This window comes from Macrobrachium nipponense, chromosome 29 (assembly GCF_015104395.2).
Source record: "Macrobrachium nipponense isolate FS-2020 chromosome 29, ASM1510439v2, whole genome shotgun sequence".
Taxonomy (NCBI): Eukaryota; Metazoa; Arthropoda; class Malacostraca; order Decapoda; family Palaemonidae; genus Macrobrachium; species Macrobrachium nipponense.
The window spans coordinates 74,953,580-74,973,321 of NC_061092.1; the positions used below are offsets into that span (position 1 = coordinate 74,953,580).

Here is a 19,742-nt window from a genome sequence, read left to right on the forward strand (position 1 = left end):
ATTGAACGAACTTAGAAATTCTCATCATGAGTTTGAAACATCGTCGTCATAACCAAAGAAGATATTGACTTCGTAAATTATCATCGAAATCCAAGACACTCCAATGAGTATGAGAAGTCATAACAAACCGACCTTAGCGTAAAATTATCGCAGGTCTAAATAACCTCACAGGGTGCCTTATTATACAAAGGCATGAGCCTTATAAAATTGGTGGCAGCTATATATTGGCAACAGCCTTCAGTGTACTCTTCAACGTCTTCCGAAGAATAGCCAGAATAATGAATAATGTATCATATCAGAAGTCAACGACGACAAAAGCAAGAGATTCTTCAAGCAACTTAGTCATCACCGTTTATTGAGCGTTTCCAGCACTTCAAGAAACAAACCGGACGCGTCTGCAGCATCAGATCTTCAAGGAATCGAATCATCCAACAAACAAACAACGCGCATGGGGGAAACTCAAGCCAAAACCAGGGTCATCCGCTAAACAGAGTAAGGCGACCAAGGCCGTGTGTCGTTATCGAAATGCCGTGACTTCCCTCAAAATCAAGCTAAGTACAATCCTTTTTTTATTCTTTTGGAGTAATTGATTGTTTCCTTTGCAAGTCGAATTTTCGTTGTTCCTGTGGCTGAAGTTACGAGACATTCTTAATCTTACTTTTTTACAGAAATTATCTACATCATTGGGACTTCGCTACTGCGAGTTTTCATCTTTGAGTTTCTGTTTCCAGAAGTTCTCCTGAAATATCATAATCATATACTGTGTTAATCTTATCATTTTGGGTGATTATTAATTCTGTACGTAACAAATCATATTAAACATTAAATATGCGTTTATGCAGTGGACGTCTGTATTTATACAGATGCATGGATAGGGTCATTAGGCACAGTAGTGATAAGAAAACACACAAAATCAAGTGGAACACTCGTAGAAATCTGGATAAATTAGAGGTAACATTATTTCGGTTCAGGACAATAAAGGCTCCTTTGCAAGGTCCCGATCGCAGTTTCAGCCTTGAGTTATGCTTAAAAAATCGAATCTCTATGACTCAACTTAACTTTAAAAAAAAAATACGGCTGGATTGCAGGGAATAAGATGTCTCTAAAACACTTTCATTAGGTTAACATACTTAACATTCATATAAACAAATTAACAAAATATGTCTAAATGCGCTGACCTGGATCCCTCACTATTTCAAATTTTAGCAAAGAATGAAAGTAAACCACAGCAAGTACATATAGTTAATAATAACGCAGTAGAGATAACTTGTTTTAATAGTAATCGCTCAATTCATAATAGTTCAAGTCATTCTTATGTTCGTTGCTTTCTATGTAACAACAGCAACATAATGCTAAAAACACACAATACGTTGTCGATGATAATAAAGATAAGAATCCTAATTATTATAAAAAGAAACAGGTAAACAGTAGCCCTAAAAATCAGAAACAAACAAATCGTGCTTCAGCAAACTTGGTTACTGTGTCATCTAGTATAACGGTCAGGGTCAGTCAAATCTTCCCAGTGTTGCAAGCAGATCACATTCCACATAAGCGACTTTAGTGGAGCGGGGAGAGCGATGTTGGATCATTTATGCCAAAACCTTTTTGAATTAAAAAGGAATTTTCCTATGAATTATACGACCGTATCAAGTAATCAGAGCAGGTTCTCGTAATTTTAATACAATAAGTTATTATAAGTATAGTGGGTATTACGCCCGACTGTACGTGCTGTAAAGTTAGAATATCAGCCATTTACATTGTATTTATTCCTTTAGTCCACGTAATATCCTGTGTTTACGGACTCACCGTTTGTTGTTCTAACTTCCCTATTGAGAAGTCCGGAGTATGGTTCAGTAATTGGCAATAAAGAGTTAATCGTCGTAGCGTAACGCAGATTCAGTACAGGGCGGATAAGCGAACGCTTACAGATACTTTTATAGTTATAAAAACCATTGATCTGTATCTAGTGTAATTGTAGGATATCCATCTATGGGTATACAAAATATTATCTTACCCCCTGCCAAATAAGGCGTGTTTATCAAAAGTAAATTCTATAAACCATCTAACACACTAAAATCCGTTTTGGACAAAAAGAGACAGTTAATCATATAATAACTTATATAGAGGAACCAATCACTTGTCTCATAAACCGTGACATTGTTCAAGCGACCCAACAGAATTATCCCACACCCGCAGTCGCAGTTTGCATGCAAAATCTCGAGACGCACGCACCCTCGAATGTCTTAGTGTGTGTAAAAAGACTTTGCTGGGATCTGAAATTCTAATCCTTCCCGACACTGAAATATAAAGATTTCCGCGAACAAAGCACTATACACTATTGACTCACAGCAACAAGTCAATATTGAAGTCTGTAACCATCCGAATACCAATCGAGTAATCCACAAAACCTATATATATATATATATATATATATATATATATATATATATATATATATATATATATATATATATATTATATATATATAGATATATTATATATATATATCTATTATAATATATCGTGGATATGGAAGTTATAAATATCGTATTTTTTATTGTTGGTAAATTTAATCACGCCCGACCAGTTGTGGACAAATCCCTCTTATACTCTATCTAAAGTAATATCCATAAAGTCATTCAAGCAGAGGTGATTCAGCAGAAATTTTTTTATCTGAATACCAGGATGTTTCTCCACTAGCAAGTGATCTCTGGGGGAAAACGGATGTCATTGAACACAAAATGCGGTCTAAGGACAAACATAAAGCTATATACGTACCTTCGTATAGACTCCCAATGAAATTTCAAAATAGAGAGAAATGACGAAGTTGAAGAAAATGTTAGTAATAGGAGTCATTAGGAAATCAAATAGCCCATATAATTTTTCCCTTGAAAGTCATATCTAAAAAGATCAGACTTGGCGTATCTGAGTAGATTTCTGTCGCTTGAATAAGGAAACGATTTCCGATCATTTTCCAGTGCCATGTACCGACGATATCTTATCTTTGTTAGGTCAGAATAAATTTTTCACCAGCTTGGACTTACTTAACCCTTTCATGTCCAACTGACGTAATAGTACGTAAAAATACTCTATCCCCTATCTATCCAACTGACGTAGCGGTACGGTAAAATTTACCAAAGTGTTTTGGCGTGTGGTAGGGGCATTTTTTTTTTATTTTCCGGACAAGTAGCGATTTCCACAGGCTAGATCATACCCAAACATACCTTGGACCGTGTATCTCGGGTATCAACATGCCAGCAAAGTAGTTTCTGTACTGCGCATGCTCAAATCCCTGTACTGCGCTCTGTTTCTTACCCTCTTTTCTATCAATTTTTTCACTGGCTGGACTTATTCGTTTTCCATTGATTTATATGTCGATATTTAGAGAATTTTATTGGCTTTCTCATAAATAATAATTAATTCGCCTGACTTTCATAGTTTTTTGGTTACGAACGAAAATATATAAATAAGTAAAGCTTTTTTGTTTTTTTGTTAAATAACTCATTTTTTTGTATTTAGAGGGCTGGGACTCTTATTCTGACTATTCCACCATACAATACTAATTTTTAGAAAAAAAAGGACAGAAAATGAACGATGTTGGCATAAAATTTATATTTTCGCCGAATTTTCGATATAATTATTTTTTCGCACTGTCGAGCGCTCCCAGATACCTCGGATATCTGGGGGGACAGTGCTCAAAACTAAGTGGATATGAAAGAGTTAAAGGCTTTCACCAGATACCATTAGCTATGTGAGGTATTTCATTCACCGCCTTCAGCACACTCAGGGAACATTATCAATTTTTATGTATGCCTCCGGCTTACGTTGCGCCCCAATTATATTCACCAGAATGATTAATATAGTGTTTGGAGACTTTTAGGGGATACCCTACATGCTTATATGGTTGGTCTTGTAATCTTTTCTAATACCTTAGAAGTACATTCGCATAAACTAGAGCTAGTGCTACTGAGACTAAGACAAATAATCTCAGAGTAAAATATCCAAATGTGAGTTTCAAAAACCGAACATGTTTATTTAGGTTTTATGTGTTTAGTCAAGGTCTTAAAGTAGTCCATGGTAAGGTGTCGGCTATTCATAACTTTCCTGTACCTATTAATGTAAAAGGGGGATACAGCACTTTTGCGCTGTAGTGGGTATTACAATCATAAGTAAATATGTAACTCGTCAATCACAGCAGCTCTTTTAACAGATCTTACGAAGAAGGGCGTAAATTTATTATGGTCTGAAAAGCATCAACAGGCGTTCGATATGTTAAAATTGGAATTATGCAGTTCACCTATCTTAAAAATCCCTGATTTAAATAAGGAATTTTTTTTTTATTGCAACAGACACCTCAGACCAAGGGGTAAGAGGGGTACTACTTCAGCAATATGATAAACAGTTCTTTCCTATAGCTTTTTATTCACGTAAACTAAAGCCCTCTGAAAGTAAATATGCATTAATAGACAAGGAAGGGCTAGGTATCGTTAGCTCACTAGTACATTTAAAGTTCATAATCTTCGGGTATCCTGTTAAAGTCCTTACTGACCATAAGTCCCTTACCGAGTTTTTCAAAGGCTTTAATCACAGTCCCAAAGGAACTTGGTGGCATATGATCATTCAGGTCTTTGGAGCCAAGATAAGATATCTACCTGGGAAAGCAAATATCATAGCTGACACATTATCCCGCAATCCCGCACCATCCTGCAAAGAACCATTAGTTGGACTAAAAGATATAGAAACATTCGTGCCTATTGTTAAAACCGTATCTGAACAAGAAAATTCATTAACCCAAGAGATCATGAACATTGAATACCTGGGTTGGAGCGCTGAACTGTTACAAACTGAACACAGCAAGGGTCAGCAACTAAGCAAAACAATAAGTGCTTCAAACGGAAATCCTAAAGCAAAAGTGTATTTAAAGTATGTGTAGCAGAATTATGTAATCAAATGTAATATTATATGTAGTTCTGTGACGAGGAAACCCCGAAGAACACAGCAGGTGACTAACAACCAGGTAGTAGTAATAATCTCTCTCCTACCAATCGTCCTAAACTGGTTGCATTCCAATCCATTACATGGTCATCCAGGGTCCTCTATTATGTCACAGAAAGCCAAATCACTATTTTACTGGCCTACAATGCTTACAGATATGAAAAAAAAAACGCACATAACTAATTGTCACACGTGTCATGGAAACAAGGGACACACTAAGACACCTGTCAGTTTAGGGGCCTATCCCGTACCAAATCAATCCTTGAAAGAATACACGTAGAATTATTAACAGAGTTACGAGTCTGACAGAGGAAATAAACACCTCTTAGTGTTAATAGTTGCCTTGACACGTTATATAGGATTAATAGCACTAAAAGACAAACACCGCAATTGAGTGCAGTAGGAATATTTATGAGTGCTACATCAGTAAACATGGAATTCAACACATGATAATCTCTGACTCAGGTGGTGTAAATCAATAATAATTTCCTTAACTTGTTGTGTGAATTCCGTGCATTAAGATAACCAATACCATATTTTATCACCCAGAGTCAATCGGTTTGGTAGAACGGATAAATAAGAAAGTGTCAATCCTACAAGTTATACTCGTGATATTGGATCCAAACTGGATTATAGCGCTTCTCGCGGTTTTAAATACCTTTATCATTCATATCTTGTATCTATAGAAATGATACTGCAAGTAGACTTATACGGTACGCCGCTAGAACATTTTTCCACATATTCAGGCCAGCCATTAATTTATATAAAAAAAAAAGTATGGATACAAGTGGAGTCGATATAATACACTCCGTAAGAAGTTGGAAGGGTTACAAATTATAATAAAAAAGGAATCACAATAAAATCAATAAGCAAAATGTAACCATATGCAGTAAGTGTTTATGAAATATCCTAATATATATGCGTAAAGATTTGAACTCTAACTTAACGCTTTAGTTTAGTAGGCCAAACACATATCAAAACCTACTGGCATATTGTCTGTCCCGGTGGTTTATATTCAATGAAAAAAAAAAAAAAAAAGATTTTAAAGTCAGGAAGTCTAGAAGTGAAAATGTATATCTATGTGAATAATCCTATATGGATCTTACAGGGTAAATAATATATATAAAATTTGTATGGAAACCTTTTTTCATTAGTTTGAATAAGGAATATCTAATTTAACATAAGTAATTACATATACTTTACAATCTTGCAGGTCTCCAACGTGAAACTAATATTTTACTGTTCAATTTTAGTACTGTTTTTTCAAACATTCTTCTCGTGTGGGTGGAGTATTAAAACAAAAAATATCCAATTTATACATGGCTATCATTTGAAAGTACTAAAGTCGTATTTATTACAGCGAGTAACGTAACTCTTAAGTTGGATGAGCGCAACCTCCTGCCTAGCGCATGTTGCTGAATCATCGTATAAGTCGCACATGCATCACTGTTCCTTTTAACCCCAATAATCCGCTTGCACAGGCTTCATCTGTAGTGTGTGTTGTCTCGTGCTTGCAAAAAAAACAAGCCAACTGGAGAGGAATGCTTAGCATGAACTTCCCATGGGCAAGGCAGGTCGTTAGGTACAAGTGTCTATCCGCAGTGCAATGCAAGTTTAGTTAAGGAACAGCAATCGTTTTAAAATTAATGAACAAAATAAGCAAATAGAATTTCTTTAACATCAAAATGAATTAATTTTTTCTGAACCTCATAGACAATTAGAGTCAATAAATCAGCTTATGACATTGGTAAACGGACACTTAAAAGTATCAGGTCATGGGTATGAAAAATTTACTTGCAACACTAGCATATTACAATTCAAGTAGATCACATTCATGGGAAAATGTCACATTTTCTTGAAAAACCCAGTTTATATAGAAATTAGTTACATAGTGGGTTCTTTCGTTGCATCTCCTGCCTAAAAATTAACCTCAGAGGATGCGCGCGAGAAATTTGAATATGAATCTTTTGTTAGGGGCACATAGGATCGGGTTTTATCACAGCTTAATTTCAGTAAGCGTAGAGAAATACAGAATCATGATTAATATTCTCTTTTGACTCTCATGTTGCCTGGCAATCTTACAAATAGCTCCATTTCCCACTTCTTTGTCTAGTAACTTACTACCAGTAATATCGAATTTTCTTTGGGATTCGTATTGATATCTGTTAATATGGATATTTTTATGGTCATCAGAGACCTGGATAGGTTCACTCATTGTTATAATGCCATGGATAAAAAAGGTTGTACAGCTGACTCTTTTGAATTCCATAAAATATCAGCGAATTCATGTGGGTTAAGTCTAGTCCTTAACGGCTTTCTCCCTCCTGTATTTGGATGTTGTCTGAATTTACTTTGCCTTTGTGACAAGTATAATTTCACTTACAGGCTGATTAATGGAATCTGGTTACAGTACCCTGCAGTACGAGAGTTTCACATCGCATGCCCGGACAGATCGTCTACAACTCCCTAAACCCGTTTGTCGCTGCGGACGACTGCAGTGAAGTAACAACCGCCTACAATGTGAAGGGAATAAGCACCATCATAAGTGAACAAGCATATTTTGTGGACTTCTTGGACTGACACCCGTATCCCGTCATTAATCTCGTATTTAATGCGGAATGCTCCGGCGGCTGTCGGAATTGACTACAAAGGGACGTACTTCCGACAATTACGACCAAGGAAGATCAACTCTGCGTTTGCTGGCGCAGGACTCGTGCTGGGGATGATTTTATTCATCGCGAACGTATTCATATGGCATAGGATGCAGAGGACAAGTATGGGCGCAAAATAGAACGTCGGACCCTGCCCAGGCAATTTCCCCTTGTTTTTAACCATTTGGAATTGGCCATTTCATTTGGCTTTAGGTGGTTGTCTGGAACTGTGTAATGGACAAAAAGTTGTTTGAAATGCTAGTTAATATGCAGTGGGTATATCCTCGGGCATGTATCTCATATATAAAGTATCAGTAAATAAAAGAATCAATAAATATCTGTGCGTGTACGCACTAGGAATCTATTTTAAGTGCACATATATTGATCATAATTATTTGAATCAATATATATATATATATATATATATATATATATATATATATATATATATATATATATATATATATGTATAAATAAACAGTAGCCCTATAATCAATCTGTTACCTTTTATCTTACCAATAACTGCAGTTAGTATATGGGTTAATGAATCGGTTAGTATATGGGTTAATGAATCAGTTAGTATATGGGTTAATGAATCAGTTAGTATATGGGTTAATGTATCAGTTAGGATATCAGTTAATATATTAATTAATAAATCAGTTAATATATCAGTTAATATATGATTTTTATCGGTTAAAATATGATTTTTTATCATGTTAATCTTTATGTTATGCAATTATAAGTACATTAGTATTTTCTGTAGCACTTATATCTTAATGAGTTGAAGTGAAAAACTGTATCATTATATATATCACGTGATCATTATTATTTACGAATATTAACATATGCATATGTCTTATATCTTATTACATGAATCTGTATTGTGTACACCATGAATTATTTTTTACTTATAAGTATTTTCTATATGTCTATATATATTCTCAGTGTCTGTATCACACTCCTATAAGTCAAATGCAATTCAAGCTTGAGTAATATTCAGTGATTGGTTTTGTAGCCGACCGGGCATTTATGTAAGTGCTACATAAGCAGAATAGATGGAATGTTATTCCATATATAAAAAACTAAAACTATAATTAATTAAAACCAGTGACCCAAGAGGTCAACCAGTTTGCTTGCAGGAATGTGATCAGACCAGATATGATAAAGTAGGCTGAGATGACGTGTTGTAATCAGTCAGTGTCTAGTTGCCGTCACCTGTGGTCTTTCATTGTTTTGTAAACTGTAGTCCAAGCTTCCTGCTTGAGACAACCACCGTGACCTATAGCTCAAACGGCCTACTTGACTTGTAATATATGTCATCTGTGTGTATGTTCGTATGTTCGAGCTACTGTCTGCTTCCTTTATGATTTGTAAACGAGATTGTAGTCAGAATTCAATCAGCCATCATCATTGGCAGACCTGTACAAATTTACCTGATCTTCATCATGTAATCTCAGAGAATAGAGATATTTTTGTACTTTGTGTTTTCTACTAGAAAACCTCACATCAGAAAGAAGATATTGAACGAACTTAGAAATTCTCATCATGAGTTTGAAACATCTCCATCGTCATAACCAAAGAAGATATTGACTTCGTAAATTATCATCGAAATCCAAGACACTCCAATGAGTATGAGAATTCATAACAAACCGACCTTAGTGTAAAATTATCGCAGGTCTAAATAACCTCACAGGGCGCCTTATTATACAAAGGCATGAGCCCTATAATATATATATATATATATATATATAATATATATATATATATATATATAGATATAATCTTATATATATGTATATGTCTAATGAAGGTTAGAGGGTCTTAATGACATCAGAACTGCATACTTAGCACAGTGCTATTTCTAGATGACATCATGTTACTTTAAATTTGCTACTATGAGAAAGAGAGAGAGGCGCTAGGGTGTCGAAGACTTTTAACACCTTCACTGAATTTTTGGGTATTTTCAATCAAGTGCTGCTTCCTATTATAGTACTTGTACGAAATGCACTGTAACTGATACTGTAACCTGTAAAACCACTTTGATTATGTGACACTGTTAACATATCTTATTATGATTTTCATGATTATCAACAATACCAAAATATGAAAAATTGATAAATTTTAAGTATTGAATGACAGATACAGTGGTAATGATAACTGTAATCTGTAAAACCACTTTGATTATGTGACACAGTTAACATATCCTGTTATGATTTTCATGATTATTGACAATACCAAAATAACAAAAATGGATAAATGAACAAACTTATGTTAAAAGTGAGGCAGTAATCTTAGTTACATTGACATAACCTGTTCAGACTTCTTTGTGTGTGTGAGTGTTTTTTTACTCCAACCATACCTAACGACAACTCCTACAAGAACAACTCTAGAGCTGATTGGTGGAACTCTTGCTAACTGAGAAAGAGCCCTTCTTTCCCCCTTTGTAAACACTGTTACCATATAATTTATCAATGTCTCTCACCAAGGTGTAACAGGGGGACTTGTTCGCAACTGTACATTCCAGGCAACAGGAATGTAGTACGAGACATGCTTAGTCACCAGGGTCAAGTGATAGTAAAAGAATTGTCCCTACACAAACATTGTGGAAAAGCTCTTCGAACTTTGGAGCACCCCATCGGTTGATGTTTGCCGGCACAACAAAAATCTGCAGGTGTTCTGCTCCATCATACCCGATCCATGGGCGGCAGCAGATGTCTTTGAGCATCCATGGGACAACCTAGATGTTGATGCCTTCCCACCATTCTGTCTGCTCCACTCTGTGATCAACAGAATAATGATCACCAAGGATCTCAGGATGAACCTGATGGCACCCAGTGGCCACATGCCCCCTGGTCTCCTGGCCTACGGGCTCTTCATATAGAGGCATCAAGAGAGATTCCCCTCTGGCACAACCTTCTAAGTCAACTGCTGCTATCCAGCATCTCTTGCAAACGAGAGGCTTTTCTCTTTGCATAGCAACAGAGATGTCTGGATATTGCTACTCATGTAGAGCTTCAAAAGGTCTTGGTCTCCCAGGGAACTCAGAGCCTAATTAGGGCACCATACGAGCCCTTACAAGAGTTGTCAGACAGGGATCAGACTCTCATGATCGTTTTCCTGCTAGCCCTGGCATCGGCGAAGAGAGTAGGTGAATTCCACGGACTTTCCTTCAGTGATAAGCACTCCAGGGGATGGAGATTGGTTACTCTCGATTTCATCCCGGTTGTCGTAGCGAAGACTCAAAATCCATCATCCCTGACACTAGATTCGAGTCTATTACAATCCCCTGCTAAGTAGACTGTTGATAACAATCCAGACAAAATGTTATTGTGTCCTCTTAGAGTGCTGCAGTGCTATCTGAAGAAGACTCAGCATCTCAGGCCTGAGTGTTGATGACTCTTTGTTAGCACTGGCTTGTCCAAGAAAGAAAGAAGTGTCCAAGAACACTATTTCTTTATGGCTTCCTGAGGCGATCAAATGGGCGTACTCTGCTTCAGGCAAGGACTCCTCTAGTACGCCCCACGCTGGTGCTCGTGACGTTAGGAACTTGATCCCTCCAATGCTTTCAAGAAGAATCTGTCGGTTTCTCAGGTTATGACAGCCAGGTTGTGGTCACTCCAGACCGCCTTCACCTCCTTCTACCCACAAGTACAGTGGGGCTCAAATCTCATGCGACATGATTCTTTTTGTATCGTCCATATTCTCAGACAGCGTGATGTTGCCAAGTAGTGCTATTTTTTTTCTTTTTTTCATTTGTAATGTCATTCATGTCAAAAAGTTTGTGAATTCACAGCTAGCCTTATTTTCCTTATGGTTAAATAAATATGATCCCTTTTATGGATTTGTTCATTCTTAATTTGTGTGATTTGAATTGATTTTTTTTTTATCTTTACTTTGCTCAATTCAAGTGTGATGTGATAAGGTTATTGGTGCCAGCAATGAAAGCACACTTAACATGCTCCTCGGACTGGTCAACATAACCATGTCTGCAGCATTATGACAGTAGACCTAATAAGCTCAACAGTCATAACAACAATTTCAATGTAGGAATATGAATTAAAACAAGTTTTATTTGAATGTTGAAGATTTCAGCTGCGTTTAAGCTGCCTGTATGTTGGAAAATGTTTTATAGGCCTACAAAAATAATCTAAGCCATCTGAGATGTAATCTGTTACTCATGAATTTATTTGTAGAGATCACCTGTTCTTTGAGGAATATGAATTACAACCAGTTTTCTTTGAATGTTGAAGTTTCAGGCTGTGTTTAAGCTGTCTGTATGTTGCAAAATGATTTATAGGCCTAGAAAAATAATCTAAGCTTTCTGAGATGTAATCTTTACCAATGTTTTTATTTGTAGAGATTACCTGTTCTTTGAAGAATAAAAGATGATGATGATTATGGTTTTATGGAGAAGATGGCTATAATCAAAATATCATAAGTATTAATATCAAGGCATATGGAACACTGGTTTTTCAACTGGTTTACAATATTATTTTATTAAAAGTCCTTCTGCTCGCTTTTGATGTATAATTTATTCTTTCATAAGGTAACTTGAAGTGCAAGAATGTGTAGATAACCTCATTTGCATTCTGGCCAGAAATTGTTAATATAGAGATGTGAATGTTAAGCGTAAAGTAAAGAAATCTAACACCTAAGCCTAGGAATAATATCTTGGCTTTGACAAATAAGCGAATATTTGCTAGTATGCTATCAGTTTTGAAATGTTAAGAAAGATAACAAATAATTATTTATGAAAATCCAAATATTCCTTAAACACATAAAGTAAATGTTTTCAAGATAATTTAATGGTCGCTACCATTGTAGACCTACTTATATACCAGGTGGTTGTTGTTGCACCGACACTGATACATCACACACGTTGATATCGGTGGGCGCATTCTACTTTTGAATATACATATTTACATTTTCTCAGCGTTGAGGGTAAAAACAATCAAATAGGACTATTTCAAATTTTATGTTTGCTTTGGAAGCATTATTAATGTTACAATTTTTTTCTTATTTATTTATTTAACATTTGAACTGAGGTTTGATGGCGACTTCGTTTTGGTCAAATGCTTCAGCAATGAGTGAACGAATGTTTTGAAAATGTTTCGTAAGGGTTTTTCTGAAATTTGGCTACACGTGACATTTTCTTACAATTTTTAAATATATGACAGATTTCACTCTTATGAAACATATTATGGCCTTAGCGTATGCGATACTCGCGTTTTCGCATTGAAATAAAGGATAAATATGGAGCATGCTAGGTTGCCAGTTAGTGAATTTTGAACGAAATACTATGGAGTCATGAGATTTGAGCATCACTGTACATGGACACTTTCCTTGGATCTTGTGGTGGCTGCTCAACAAGTTGTGTAGCTTACCCAGCTCCCCTAAAAAGACAGGTAACATCTTGCCTACAGTGTGCGGTATGATTGAGAGAGTGTTTGGAGCGATTTGTCCTCTCTCTCAAACCCCCTTTCCATTAATTTAGTCCTCACATGGGCAGGCCATCACGAGCTGGAATGAGCTCAGATGCAGATGAGTTATACAACAGAGCTTCCATTCTATAATTTTTTTGATTTATAGAAGCAAACTCTTTCCTCTCTATAAAACAACGGGAGAGAGGGACAGACAATGTAAACCCATTGCTTTGTATGGCCTATTGTTGTCTCCGACAAGTTAAGTTTCTATCTGCACTTTCTTCTCGAATGATGTTGCTTTACACACCTCTATTTGGGAGAGTGCCCAGAGGTCTAACAGTCGAACATTTAGCTTCTAAACTTTGTTCATTTTTGTCAGAGGTGAGGCTTTCTTTCCTTGATTTGCCAACCAAGAAGACCTAAGTGTGGTGAACTACTGGTCACTTCAGAGACTTATTCAGCTTCCTCCCCCCAAAGACCGGAATGTTTGTATACCGTGTAGGAACAAATGACAAATTTTGAAATTAATTTGTATTTTTCCTTATTATACAAACCTGAGGTCTTTATACTTAATGCTCACCTCACACCACCCCTCAAGCAGACATGATTACCTGGGCCAAAAGTAAAGCAACACTCTACCAACTGGGTGGAAGGTAAGCAGGTTGGAGGTTACCTCCCACCTGGTGGTTAGGTAGTTAACTACCACAAATGATCATTGCATTGTTATACTATTTGTCTTCCTTAAGAATGTTTATTTTAGAGTTGTTATGAACGGTGCTATCCAGAACATGTTTCTCAGATTATTCATTTTATTTCAGAGTGCTATTACAAACAGAGGAAAATTTCTTCAGATCCTATCTATGGTTGAGTATTGTACGTAGAACATCCTGCGATAATGGAAGCTGAAAAATCGTCATCACTGCTGTTAATCAAAGAAGAGAAGAATTCGGGGGAAGGTCTTACTGAAAACGCTGGTGAAGGCTCTTCATTTGCAGACCCCTTCTTAGAAGTCAAGACAGAACCAGAATTTTTTTACCATAGTGAATTTGATGTGAACTTTTCATCCCAATCTATAAAGTACGAAGACAGTTCTCCAAGCTGTGATAATGAAAGCAGAAAGATGATCTGTATTGCAGAAGAAAGTAGACATTTGGGTGGAGTAGATGCATCTCCAAAGAGATGCAACACAGCAGGGAAGCAAATAACTTGTGCTGAATGCCAAAGGACATTTTCATACTTGAGCCACCTGAAATCCCACATGAGAACTCATACTGGAGAGAAACCATTCTCTTGCTGTATATGTCAAAGAAGTTTTTCTCATCAAGGTGCTCTCACGAAACACATGAGAACTCATACTGGAGAGAAACCATATACTTGCTCTATATGTCAAAGAAGTTATTTTGAACCCAGTTATCTCACAAAACACATGAGAACTCATACTGGAGAAAAACCATATACTTGCTCTATATGTCAAAGAAGTTTTTCTGAATCAAGTTTTCTCACAAAACACAAGAAAACTCATACAGGAGAAAGACCACATACTTGCTCTATATGCCAAAAAAGTTTTTTTGAATCAAGTTATCTCACAAAACACATGAAAACTCATACAGGAGAGAAACCGCATACTTGCTCTATATGTCAAAGAAGTTTTTATTATCAAAGTCATCTCAAAAATCACATGAAAACTCATACAGGAGAGAGACCATTTACTTGCTCTGTATGTCAAAGAAGTTTTTCTCATCAAGGTGCTCTCACAGAACACATAAGAACTCATACAGGAGAGAAACCATATACTTGCTCTATATGTAAAAAACGTTTTTCTCGCCAGACTCATCTCAAAACTCACATGAGAACTCATACTGGAGAGAAACCATATACTTGCTCTATATGTCAAAGAAGTTTTTCTGATTCAAGTGTTTTCACAAAACACATGAGAACTCATTCAGGAGAGAAACCGTATACTTGCTCCATATGTCAAAGAAGTTTTTCTGAATCGGGTGCTTTCTCAAAACACATGAGAACTCATACAGGAGAGAAACCATATAGCTGCTCTATCTGTCAAAGAATTTTTTCTCTTTCAAGTGGTCTCAAATATCACATGAGAATTCATACAGGAGAGAAACCATATACTTGCTCTATATGTCAAAGAAGTTTTTCTATTCAAAGTAATCTCTCAAAACACATGAGAATCCATACAGGAGAGAAACCATATACTTGCTCTATATGTCAGAGAAGTTTTTCTCAATCAAGTGATCTCAAAAGACATGAGAAATTACACTAAACAGAAACTGTATATTTGATCTCTGTTCGAGTAGTTTTTATTACATGCTTTTACTTAAATTGACTTCTGCGTCTGCCTATCGTCAAATCTTTTAACTCAATTTTCGACCTGTTCGCTTCTTTTACATTTTAGTGTTTTTTAATAAAAGCATTTACTAGTTTCGTGTTTGACCTGCCATTTGTTATGTTCTGTAGAATTTTATATATTGTTGCTGGCTTAATTTTATATATATGTAACTTATCAAGTCATTACATTACTCAGTTTCACTCGCCCGCAACTTAAAATTTGAAAATCATGGTAGCGCCAGTTACGCTACCGGTCTAGGTATCATCCCACCCACTTTCAGAGTAAGAGAGAAGCAACTTCAGCAAATAGTCAATTGTCTCCTGCCGGCCCTCAACTATAGGCCTAGTTGGGAGTGCTCTGCTTGGATTTGATTTTCTTCACATTTTGCCTTCGGATTGTTTGGTGAAGTACTGGTAACCTGTGAGCTGACTTTTGAGCACAAGACAAATGAGCGTCGACAATAGAGCGGAAGACAATTGAGTGCAGTAACATTTGAGCCCTGACATTTGAGAGCAAAAATTCAAATCAATCCTGGTAAAAAAAGTAAACAACACTGTTTATTTTATGTTTTGACTATTACAATCGTTTGGTTGTTAACATGAAAATTAGCCTGTTGTATTTTTTGCAGAAATTGTGTCTTTATTTGTTGTTTGACTATTACAATTGTTTGGTTGTTATTGTTAAAATTAGCCCATTGCATATTTTCAGAATCGGTATGTTTTATTTGTTAAATTCAGCCTGTTCCTGAAATTTAACAAATCTTTCTTAAAGGAAAATTAGTTTTGTTTTCTTTCAGTTCACAGAACCCATGAAATGGAGAAGATAACATTGCCAAAGACAAAGAAATTATATTGCACGAAGGGTTCTGTTACAGACTAGACAGAGTACTTAACTCTTTCATATCCGCTTAGTTTTGAGCACTGTCCCCCCAGATATCCGAGTGCTAAAAAATAATAATTTCAAAAATTCAATAAAAATATAAATTTTATGCTAACAACGTTCATCTTCTTTCTGTCCTTTTTTTTGAAATGTTAGTATTTTATGGTGGAATAGTCAGAATAAGAGCCCCAGCCCTCTAAATACGAAAAAATGTGAGTTATTTAACAAAAAAACAAAAAATCTGTACTTTTTTTTTATATTTTCGCTCGTAACCCAAAAACTATGAAAGTCAGGCGAATGAATTTTTTTTATGAGAAAGCCAATAAAATTCTCTAAATATCAACATATAAATCAATGGAAAATGAATAAGTCCAGCCGGTGAAAAAATTGATAGAAAAGAGGGTAAGAAACAGAGCGCAGTACAGGGATTTGAGCATGCGCAGTACAGAAACTACTTTGCTGGCGTATTGATACTCGAGAGACACTGTCCAAGGTATGATGTAGCCTATGGAAATCGCTACTTGTCCGAAAATAAAAAAAGATGCCTCTACCACACGCACGAAAAATTTCTGTAAATTTTACGTACCGCTACGTCAGTTGGATAGATAGGGGATAGAGTATTTTTACATACTATTACGTCAGTTGGACATGAAAGGGTTAGGAGTGGTAAAGGGTCATAGCATTGTGTAAATGGAAAGTACTAAGGAAGGATACAGTGATCACGATCATGTACCAGGTCCTGCAAAGGGTGTTGTAAATTAAAATACTGTAGGAATTGTGCTGCCTGCCATTGATGCTTAAAAAGAGCAAAGGTATCATCTACATACCTTCTATAAAACATAAGTTTAAAAGATGATAAACAAGATTAAAAAAATTTCTGTTCCAGTGGATAGCTATTGGTTCCCCTTTGGGCCCCATATTTGCTAACTTTTTTATGTCTCATCTGGAACAGAAATTTTTAGAATCTTGTTTGTCCTCTTTTAAACCTATGTTTTATAGAAGGTATGAGACGATACCTTTGCCCTTTTTAAGCATCAATGGCAGGCAGCACAATTCCCACAGTATATTAATTTACAACCCCCAATATCAAATTTACTATAGAAGAGGAAAATTAAAATGTCTACCATTCTTAGACATTTGCATTACCGGAATTAATTATTGATTTAATACAGCAGTCTATTGCAAAAAAAAAAATGTATACTGGTCTAGCCAATAATTTTTACAGCTCCTGCCAAAGAAGTTTTAAATGTAACGCTATCTCCACTTTAGTTCATAGAGCACTGAAGTACTCTTTGAGTTGGGACATTTTTCATAGGGAAATAGAATTTTTACTTTCTTTCAGCAAAATTCATACCCTAAAGAATTAGTTCAGAAAATAATCAACAAACTTTTAACTAAATATCTGAAACCAGTTCCACCGATTGTTGACGTTCCAAAGAAACTTATATATGCCTCTATTCCCTAAACTTCCAACCTGAAATTGTCACAGAAACTTACTTGAATCATTGAAGGTGAAATACCATGCTTAAAATTAAAATTAATATCAAATAACCCAAGTAAAATTGGTTCCCTGTTCTTTAAAGATCGTCTGCAGCCTTATATGAGGGCTAATTTTGTGCATAAATTTATGTGCCCAGGATGTTCTGGTATTTACATTGGATCTACCAAGAGACTGCTGCAGATGCGATATTGCAGCCACATGGGGTATAGTTTTAGAACTGGCTAGAGATTAAGTAGACCAGACCATTCAAATATCAAGAATCATGCAATCAATTGTAAGATTGAAGTCAAGAAACAGCACTTCTCCATTTTAGGTTACACTAAGGACTCTGAGTATTTAACAACACTTGAGTCATTATTTATCAAAAAGTCTTGTTCCTTCATTGGATAGCAGTAGGTCATCGTCTCTGCTATACCTGGCATAGTTTTCTTTCTGACTTGAATCCCATTTCTAGTCACTCCTTTCCTAGTAAATGGTTGGTGTTTCAGTGGTTATGTTTTAATGCTCTTTTTTTAACTTTGGAGTATTGTGCCAGTTTTAAATTTATAATGTTTAAATTTCAAATTTTAGATTGTAATTTTTGTGTAGTTTGTTTTTAGTAATTTAAAATGTACTTTTATTTTAACAGACTGATGATGCACAAAGTTCCTGTGTGAAACGTTTCATTAAAAATAAATCCTGTTTATCTCGATCATGTGTCTTCAGTTTTCCTTAAGTAATACAGTGGTACCTCGAGATACGAAATTAATCCGTTCCGAGGCGGCCTTCGTATAATGAGTTTTTCGTATCTTGGAACACCTTTTACATGTAAAATGGCTAATCCGTTCCAAGCCCTCCAAAAACCCCCCATTAAATTTCATAATAAAGCTAAATTGACCTATAAACAATGAAATACTACAACAATTTGGACCATTCAATACCTAAATTAAGAATAAAAATCCAAAACCTGTAAATAAAGTGTATATTAGTGTACAAGAAATATTATTACTGTAACGTAAAATGTGTAAGCTTACCTTTCGAGTGAGGCTATCTCCGAAAGTGGCGGCAGAGGAGGAGGACAAATGGCAGATAACGTACGTGTACATACACTTAACTTTACGAAAACACATAAAAAATTTAAGGAAAACTATAAAACTAAAATTTACGAAACACCTTAACAAAACTGTAACACCTAACTTACAAAAATCTAGAAATTACGTAAAAAAAAATATATTTTTTTTTATTTTTAACCTTTTTTTACTTTTACGTAGGCTTTTTTTTTTTTTTTTTTTTTTTTACAGAATTTCAACTTTATCACCACTTTCAACGTTCTGTTTTTCATCACTTGGTTCTTCCTTTTTGCTTTCAACTTTCTGTTTTTTATCACTTGGTTCTTCCTTTTTGCTTACTCCTGCTAATGCTGAAGGCCTCTTTAAAAACTAACGATCCAAGGAAGATTGCTTCTGCCTACTTTTCACAATGTTCCTGAAACGACTCAGGCCAACGTCATCGAACTGCGCAAGCATACGACCTGTGTGAGCCTTTTCGGGGTGTCTTTTTTTCGATAAACGATTGCACTTTATGAAAAGCGCCTAGAATATCCATAATTTCTGCCGTTGTCATAGGCTCCTCCTCCTCTTCCTCGCCGCTGCTAGAGAACTCCTCTTGAACGACGTTATGTTGCATGGCCTCCAACTCCTTCAGGTCATCCGTTGTAAGCTCCTCTTGGTGCTCCTCGAGAAGGTCGTTGATGTCGTCCTCGTCGACGACCAGCCCCATGGACTTGCCGAGTGCAATGATCTCGTCAAGATCTGGTTCCAAAACAGTTTCGGGATCGTCAACTGTTTCTGACTCTGCAGCACCAGCTTCGCCCACGTCGAATCCCTCAAAGTCTCGGGCGGATACGTCATCAGGCCGAGTTTCCTCCACGAGGAATTCAAGGTTCGCCTCGAAACCTCGTGCCAAGC

The 19,742-nt window shown here is 36.0% G+C and overlaps 1 protein-coding gene across 2 annotated transcripts in view; it reads left to right on the forward strand.

Moving 5' to 3' along the window:
- The window catches only part of LOC135206290 (zinc finger protein 501-like), a 116,632-nt gene extending 98,145 nt beyond the window's left edge, over positions 1 to 18,487 (forward strand). For both annotated transcript variants that reach the window (XM_064237712.1, XM_064237710.1), the window contains exon 3: positions 13,888 to 18,487. In XM_064237712.1, the coding sequence (XP_064093782.1) occupies positions 13,965 to 15,350 (1,386 nt within the window). In that variant the 5' untranslated portion in view covers positions 13,888 to 13,964 and the 3' untranslated portion in view covers positions 15,351 to 18,487. The remainder of the gene's footprint in view (positions 1 to 13,887) is intronic.
- The last annotated feature ends 1,255 nt before the right edge of the window (positions 18,488 to 19,742 follow it).